Genomic DNA, 8,878 nt, shown 5'->3' on the forward strand with positions numbered 1-8,878 from the left:
GGAAAACAAGAAATAAAATTACCCTTATTCACAGATGTAATAATTGTCAATGCAGAAAATCCCAAGAAATACTCACTAGACTAAAAAGTGAATTTAGCCAAGATAACAAAATACAGCTGCATTTCTATATGCTAGATATTAATAATTGGAACCTGAACTTTAAAAATACCCCCAAAACAATACCACAACATTTAAGTGAGAAAGTGGGAGAAAGAAAAAAGGGAAAAGTTATTTCTAAATAATACCTCAGGTATTAAGTAAATTTATCTGTCGAAGATCGTACACTATTGATACAAATAAAAATATCTAAATAACTAGAATACAGGTCTTTTGTTCATACATACATATAGTCCTTGTATTTAAAAGTAGGATGGGCCTGAGGGCCTAATGTTATTTCATTTTGGAGGAACGATCTTCTAAGTTATACAGCACTCTTCTGTCAGTTTGCTGTACTGAGGTAATCTGAGTCTGCTGTGAAGCTGAACCTTGTGCCTTTGGAGGTCAAATGCCATAATGGCTGCCTATGGTGGACAGTGTTTGGTGGAGCTCCCCTTTAAGACAGGTTTAGGAAGCAGGAGTGGCACCCACTTCCTAAGCCACATGCCTCTGGAAACTATGAATCTGGAGAAACAATGAAGGCTTCAGGCCTTTTTTTCATAGGGTTGCTATGATTTGTGCTCAACTTGAAGGCAATCAACAACAAACAAAATCACAATATACTATCATTATTCAGATACTGGAAGGTTTAGCACAGCAATACAGCAAGCAGGAGTGGCATCCACTTCCTAAATAACATTCCTCAGGAAAGTCGATGAACTTTGATAAATGTCGATTGTTGTAGAGGGGCTTTAGGCCTTTTTTTTTCATTGGGACTCTATGAGTCATTCTTGACTTGAAGGCAATCAACAACAAGATGAAGGTATAGATTTAATAGTATTCTAACAACTACAGAGTTTCTCTTTTTTTCCCTTCTTTGACTATGAGACGATGACTCTAAAATAGATACTAAAAAAACAGAAGAACTTGACTAGTCTGAACAATTCTGAGGAGGAATAAAGTTTGAGGAGGAAACACACCGTCTGATTTTAAGATGTATAAAGCTATAGCAATCAAGATGATGTGATAATATGAAGGAACAGGGACATACGTAAATAGAAGATAACAGTAAGTCCAGAAATAGATTTCACACATATAGGGCCAATTGATTGTTTACTTTTGAAAACGCGCAAAGGCAACGGAAATGAAGAGAGCATTTTTCTACAAATGCTGTCTGAAAGTTTCTACCTCTGACATCAGATGCTTTCAAAAAGCAGCCTGAGAACACAAAGCAAAGTATTATAATGAAATATGTAACGACTTGAAAAAAATCAAGATAAGAAGACACTCAGTATTTCTTGAACTGAAAGAATTGAAGAAATATTCCAAGCCTTGGGTTGGGATGGCGGCTTGTTGCACTGCTAATCACAAGGCAGTTTAAATGCACTAGCCACCACTATAAGGGAGACACGGGCAGCATTCCACCTTGAAAGTTTACAGCCTTGTAAATCTGACAGAGTCACTATGAGTCACAGTCAACTCCATCGTAGTAAAAGGTGGGTAAAAGACCAAGCAGTAGAGAAGCATCAAGAAACAAAAGGAATGCGGAGAGTCACTATGCTGAAAACACCTGGTGAATGTTCAACTATCTCAAGGATTAGCCAATGATCAAGAACTTAGGATTGTGAAGGAAGAAATACAAGCTAAACTGAAGGCATTGGTGGCTATTTCAACAAACAGACAAAATGTTGTAATGCTCACTGGTCGGTGCTAAGAAATGTGGAAAATGGATACCAATTAAGTGGAAGAGATGCATGTCTGTGTCTACTTCAAAGAGCTGTGTCTATGCAGAACTTTTATATGGACCAAGTAGGTAGACATATGAACAGAGTACAGGGACACTGTATGACTTAAAATGTTATGTCTTTCCACCATACTTCAATCTGTGTACTAAGCAAAATAATCCAAGAAGCTGAACTCTAGGAAGAATAGGATCAGAGGAAGATTCATCAGCAACCTGTGAAATGCAGAAGACATAATCTTGCTTCTTGGAAACCAAGAGACAGTGAAGCTCAAAGATTGAAATATTTACTATGGAATACAACTTAGTATCAAGAAAACAAAAATCTCCATAAGTGATTCAATAAGCAACAACATAAAAACAGAAAAAACCAAACATGATGTAAACAAAAATCTCATTGTCCTTGGTCCACAATCAACACCGCCTTGGGTACAGCAGCCAAAAAATGAATGTGAGCTAACCTTCTGCAAAAGACTTCTTTTAAAGTGTTAAGAAGCAAAGATGTCACATTGAGGCTCAAGGCACACCTGGCCGTGACATTGTCAATTGTGTCCTGATTCAGCTCTTAGACAGCTCTTAGCCTCACTTAAGGGCAGGAGTTACCTGCACTATTAGGTTTAGTTAGGCTGGTGGGCTCTGGACTGGAAGAACAGCTCCTGTTTTCCATTTAGTAGCTCAAGGACCCTTCTACTTTACCTTTGTCTCTGGAGTGGTAGGGGTCCTATTTCTGGCTTCAACTGTATTTTGTCCTTTATCGTTAAAACTCATCATTTCAGTTACATCTCTGTCTCCTCCTATTCTCCCCTCCCCACCCCATGTTTCTGGAAGAAGGAGGAGTTTCTTTTGCCATACGTATAACTACGTTTGCATCTCCCAAACCTTAGAATGCAAACAAATCCTCAACATAGTAACTCCTCCCCACGCCAATAACCCTGTGGGTTACAATGATCAGATCCACAACTGACGATGGGATAGCAAAGGGCAGCAGCTTTTCACTGTGCACTGAGGACGCCTTGAGTCAGAGGGACCTTAGAAATGACTAAGCCATGGTTTCCGCTGTGCACACACTGAGCGTCTCAGACAGTGGTATGTACCCAGGGGATTCTCATGATGGGATTCTTTTGAACAGTAAGCATGAAGAAAGCTGAACTTCTATCAAGAAGACAAGTGCCCTTCTAGCTTGAGTACATATCAGACACTCATTTAATCAGCCAGAACTCTTTACCCAACAATCAAAGTTAACTTCTTCCATGAATCCACATACAAAGAAACCAAACCCATTATTGTCAATATGACTCATGGTAAACTTCTGTTGGTTTCCTTGGCTATAAGTCTTTTTAAAAATATTTTTATTTTATATTGGTTTGCTTACTTGGGTCCACAATCAACATAAGAACAACAAGTTCATATACATTGTGTTTCACAATATCTTGTATTCACACTGTGTTTCATGCAATCCTTCCCATACATTATGTTTTGTAAAACTAACCACCACTAAACTATGCCCACTATTAACCTGTCTTTCCAGATCCCTGCTGGATCTTTCTCATTTTCTTTACCCCTTCATCCCTCCACTCCACCAAACTGTGCTATGATTCACCCTGGCCCATTCTCACCCCTCTGTTTCCATCCTCCCCCCTTGGATCCTCATACACGTTTTACTAGTTATCTTTCCAGTTTGACAATAATGGTCTTATGCAGAATTTGTCCTCATGAGACAGAGCTAGTTCATTCAGCATAATGCTTTTCAGTCCAAGGCTATAAATCTTAAGGAGATTGTCCAACTTTCTTCAGCAGAGTAGCTGATAGATCAAACTCAGCCTTTCTAGTTTGTAGCCCACCATAGTGCTTATGAATCTATAAAGGTACTGTGGTTTCGTACCATCGAGTCAGAACTGACCCACAGCTGGCCCTCCAGCAGGGTTTCAGAGATAGTTAATCACACAGGAGGAGATTGTCCATCCTACTCCCATTAAACAGCTGGTGGACTTGAACTGCATGCCTTTGGGATTGCAGCGCAGCTTCTTGCCACTAGGCCACCAAAGCTTATAAAGTTACTAAACGATGTCATTCTTAAGGATTAACAAGTCCACAAATTAAATTAACTATAGAAAATTCATCATATCAATAGTACATGGTGTCTTTGGAGAGAAACCATTTATTTGTTCTAACATACAATAGAAATTTAAAATTAAATTTACAGAAACACTTCATGTATCCATTTCAATCAGGTCCACACAACAAATACATTAAACAAAAGTTATCAATAGAGAGAGCTACTGGAACAAAGTCAATACACATGTAACAAAACGTGTTTTAGAAATGGATCAGAGACTCTAGATCTACAAGGTTGATGAATAAAATTTCCACTTCTAGTCTCCCACTCTTCTCTTTTTTTCCCACATAGTAGTCTTTTATATGAATTTACAAGTGTTTAGACATATGTTTAGGAAATATAATAAATGTAATCATATAATAAAAGTATGACTACATATTATTATATTTTGGAGGACCATTCTGCTAAGTCACACAGCATTCCTCTCTCGATTTGCTGTACTGAGGTAATCTGGGTTTGCTTTGATGCTGAACCTTGTGCCACTGGGATGTCATGCCCTAACAGTTCCCCATAGTGGACAGTGTTTGGTGGAGCTCCCAGTATGAAGACAGGGTTAGAAGCAGGAGTGACATCCACTTCCTAAACCACATGTCTCTGGGAACGATATGAATTTGGATAATGACAAAAAAGAAAGGCTTCAGGTCTTCCGTTCATAGGGTCGCTATGAGTCGTGCTTGACTCAATGGCAATCAACAACATTAGAATTAGTCTGATGTGTCTGTAACCAGTTGTGCTGCTCACGCAGAGGTCAGGCGTCTCCGGGCCTTCGAGTCCATCAGAGGCTCTGCAGGAGAGAGATGGGCAGTCTCCTCTCATTGTCATTGACAGCCTCGTAAACGCAAGGCAGGGTTGCTCTGAGTTAGAACCAAATCAATAGCAATGAGTGAGACTAAGTTATTAAAATGTCAAAGTCAAGAAAAAGAAAAAGAAGAAAAAAAAAAGAATGAAATCTTCCTAAATTAATTTATTTAAAATATTGATAGGGGGCACAGAACATGTGAACTTTAAAAAAAACTGAAGAGTTTATTTGTGTATATGACATTCCTACCTGCTGAGGTTTCTCTAAATTTATCACTGGTCTTCTTTTTCCTCCATTTCCAAGGCTTAAAGATTTTGCCGATGGTGGATAATTTCCCCTTTCTCTTGAAAGGAGGTGTTTGGGAACCTGCTGTTGGGCCATCTGAGTTTGCTATAGAAGCTTTGTCCAGTCCATCAACTGCGTAAAGAAAAAAAAAAATAATGTTAGAGAAAGGCAGTAATGAAAGTCTGAAACAACATTATCTATGCCTTTCTGGGGTTGTTACTGGTGAACACAACTCCTCTTAAGTGGAATCTCATATAAAGTTTACTTTGTCCCATTTCCCAGCTAGCTGGAATCCCATGATATCATTCAGTAAATCAATTGATCAGAAATTATAGTCCCCTTAGGTATTCATTTTCGGGAAAAGGAAAACAAAAGAGTCTGAGAAACCCAGCTAAGTCCATCTGCAACAATTACATCAATATTTTGTGTACGAATAGAATATTCTAAATATTCTTGAAATAAGATGTTCCTCTAGAGACTGGTTTGGCCCTCTCAGCAATAAATGTAACAGTTATTGTTTAGTTCAAACCATGGTTTCATCTTCACAAAACAAAATTTAGTGCCAAGAAGCTAAACACTAATATATGGGGGGTTTTCCTTACAATGTTAGAACTACGTTTTTGCTCCAACACCAGAAAGCTTTCAGCTACAAATAAACCGACTACTAGCACGAACAGTATGATATACACAGGAAATGTGGGCATTGTGTACGAGAGAACACATGATTGTCTACCCCAGTCATTCTACTCACCAGAAGAAAGGCAAAGAAACCCTAAGTTGCCTTGTAGTATGTTCAAGAGAGTACAGAGAACTATCAAAATTTAATAGCTCACGTGTATATCATGTAGCTTTCATGTATTATTTTATTTTTAAAAAAAAAACCCTAGAAATAAACCAGTGTTATCAATAGATTGGATAAACAGACTATAGTATTATTCATTCAATGAAGTATCATTCTCCACTTTAAAAGAGGAGCAACTGATACAGTAACATGGACAGGGTTCAAAAACACTGTGTTAAAAATTAAAAACACCACCCCCCTCACCATGCACATGGTTCTATTTATATCAAATTCTAAAATAAGCAAAACTAACGTAGAAAGGAAAATAGGAAGAAAACATAATCAAAACAGTCTTTGCTTCTTGGAGAGAAGAGAAGGTAGGAATGGATTCAGAATGGGCTTGGGGGAAACTTCTGGTGTAACAAACGTGATCTCAAGAAGGTTTGATTACACAAAACTCATCAAGCAGTCTTCACAACTTGATCTTGGGCAACATGGAGCAGACTTTTAAAATTCTTCCTGTTAAATACAACTCCAAAGCCTGGGAATTTTGCTTTATGCATAAAGCAAACATGTTGTTGTTGTGTACTACGGAGTCAGAACTGACTCATAGCCGATCCTCCATCAGGTTTTCAGAGGCTGTAAATCACACAGAAGGAGACTGCCCATCCTCCCACACAGTGGCTGGTGGAGTCACACTGTGTGCCTCCGGGTTGGCAGCACGGCTCCTTACCACTAAGCCACCAGAGAGCTCCTTGGCTTGTGACTCAAGAAATGGCATCAGGTAGGATTCCTGAGTGTCCTTTCTGCTTCATGCACTTGTAGATGACGAAGCCAGAAGTTCAGAAATGTCAATGAACATAGACAAAAAACCGTCATCAAAAGCCTGTTCTTTCCAATCAACCAACCAGGAAAATGCTAAACAATAACTGTCGCACTTCAGCTGAACACCACAAAGGAAATTCTTGGCTAGCAGGCTGCCAGAGGCCGAGTGGGGAAGTGAGCCTTCCGCCTTCAGGAACCTGTAGGGAAGAGCTCTGTCCTGTCACTCCTACCAAAGTAGCATTCTCAAAGGCCAACAGCCACTGAGGTGTAGACCACTGTAGCTATGGAGAACGGTGATGAGCCTGGACTCACACCCCAAGCCAGTAGTATCAAGTGTCCCTCTTCCTCCACTAGGATGGTATCACTGGAAGTCTGAGCACCTCTCTCTCTCTCTCTCTCTCTCTCACACACACACACACACACAGAGCCTGTTGCTTTTATAAGCTGAAAAGTCAACTGCAGCTTTTAGCAACCTTAGCGTCTGATGGCAGTCAGGTCTTGATGGTGGTGACAGAAGGGAAGTTTTGGGGGGTCATGTTTTGTGTGTGTTACTTTGCTTGTCTTTTTGCCTCAAAAGTGGGTGTCAGTTGAACTTTTGACCAAGGGTAGAGGCCTGCTTAAGAGTATGTTTAAAATCCTGTAGCGCCTGCAGTCCTCAGGTCAAATTTATTAATTTTAGAATGAATATTTTTAGGTGATACAGCAATCGTTTGTCTATTTCCTGTACCGAATGACTAGGAATTGCTTTGATGCTGAACACTGTGCCAAAGTCGTGTCAAATACCATAATGGTTATCCATTATGGACAGTGTTTGGGGGAGCTTCCAGACTGATTTAGGTTGGGAAGCAGGAGTGGCATCCACTTCCTAAATTAGATGCTTCTGTAAACTCTATAACCTCTATAAACATACAGAAATGATGCTAGTTATAGAACAGAGTTCAGTTCTTTTGTACAAAGGTCGCTATGAGTCTTATTCGACTTGATGACACTTAAATCACTGTTAAATGAGACTAGTGTTGCTATATCTGGAGGAATATTCTTCCACTTTGTACATCACTCTTTGTCAATGTGCTGTATGAAGTAACCTGGGTTTGCTGTGATACTGAACCTTGTGCCATTGAGGTGTCAAATACCCTAATGGTTTCCCAATGTGGACAGTGTTTGGTGGAGCTCCCAGATGTAAAACAGGTTTGGAAGCAGGAATGTCATCCACTTCCTAAACCACATACCTCTGGAAACTCTATGAACTTAGAGAAATGACAATAGTTATGGAAAGACATTAGGTCTTTTGTTCATAGTCACTATGAGTCATGCTCAAATCAACAGCAATCAACAATAACAACAACGCACAATATCTTGGAACCCTGCTCTATCTTGAGCCAATCTCATGGTTTCCGACATACCTACCACCATTTTCCCAGGTAGTGTGTCAGTCCATCTTATCTGGGTTCTTTTTCTGCGCTGATATCCTGCCACCTTTCCAAGCATGAAGTCCGACAAGGACTGGTCCCTCTTGGCAACATGCCCAAAGTGTGTGAGACAGAGCTTCAAAATCCTTGCCTCTAAAAAGCAACTTGGCTTCATCCTCTCCAGGAATAACCTGTTGTTCTCTTGGCAGTCCACTGTAAATTCAATACTCTTCTCTAGTATCACAACTCAAAGACTTCACTTCTTCTGTCATCCTTATTTACTGTCCAGCTCTCTGATGCATAGCAAGTAATTGTCAAGACTATGGCTTGGATCAGGCACACCTTAGTCCCTAGACTGATATAACTGCTTTATAAATGGTTTACTTACGTGTGTGTATAAGTAATATATATAAATGGCTTATGTGTATGTTGTTGTTTTCGTTTGTATGAGTTGGAACCAATCTGCAGCTGACCACTGGTGGGTTTACAGAGGCAGTTAATCACATGGGAGGAGACTGCTCAGACTTCTCCCACGGAGCAATTGGTGGAATCGAACCACCTGCCGTGTTTGGGACTGCAGAGCAGCTTCTTGACTCTAGGCCACCAGAGCTCCATTATATATATGTAATTTCAATATAGAAAGGCTGATCACGGCAAAAAATAGGAATGAAAACTTCAATCTCAATGCCATCTCTGTTGCTTCAAACACATCTGACTCTCATTTTCCTACAATGGAGTGGGCTCTTTATGTTCCAATTGATATACCCACAAATTTGTACATCTATCCACTTAACGGTACTTACGACTTTATACATATACATATACA

General features: G+C 39.6%; 1 protein-coding gene across 2 annotated transcripts in view; it reads right to left on the reverse strand.

Moving 5' to 3' along the window:
* The window catches only part of PHACTR2 (phosphatase and actin regulator 2), a 270,673-nt gene that overhangs the window by 96,505 nt on the left and 165,290 nt on the right, over nucleotides 1-8,878 (reverse strand). For both annotated transcript variants that reach the window (XM_006891662.1, XM_006891663.1), the window contains exon 2: nucleotides 5,002-5,169. In XM_006891662.1, coding sequence (XP_006891724.1) covers nucleotides 5,002-5,169 — 168 coding nt within the window. The remainder of the gene's footprint in view (nucleotides 1-5,001; nucleotides 5,170-8,878) is intronic.

This window comes from Elephantulus edwardii, unplaced genomic scaffold (genome assembly GCF_000299155.1).
Source record: "Elephantulus edwardii isolate Elephantulus edwardi_28Jun2011 unplaced genomic scaffold, EleEdw1.0 scaffold00102, whole genome shotgun sequence".
Lineage (NCBI taxonomy): Eukaryota > Metazoa > Chordata > Mammalia > Macroscelidea > Macroscelididae > Elephantulus > Elephantulus edwardii.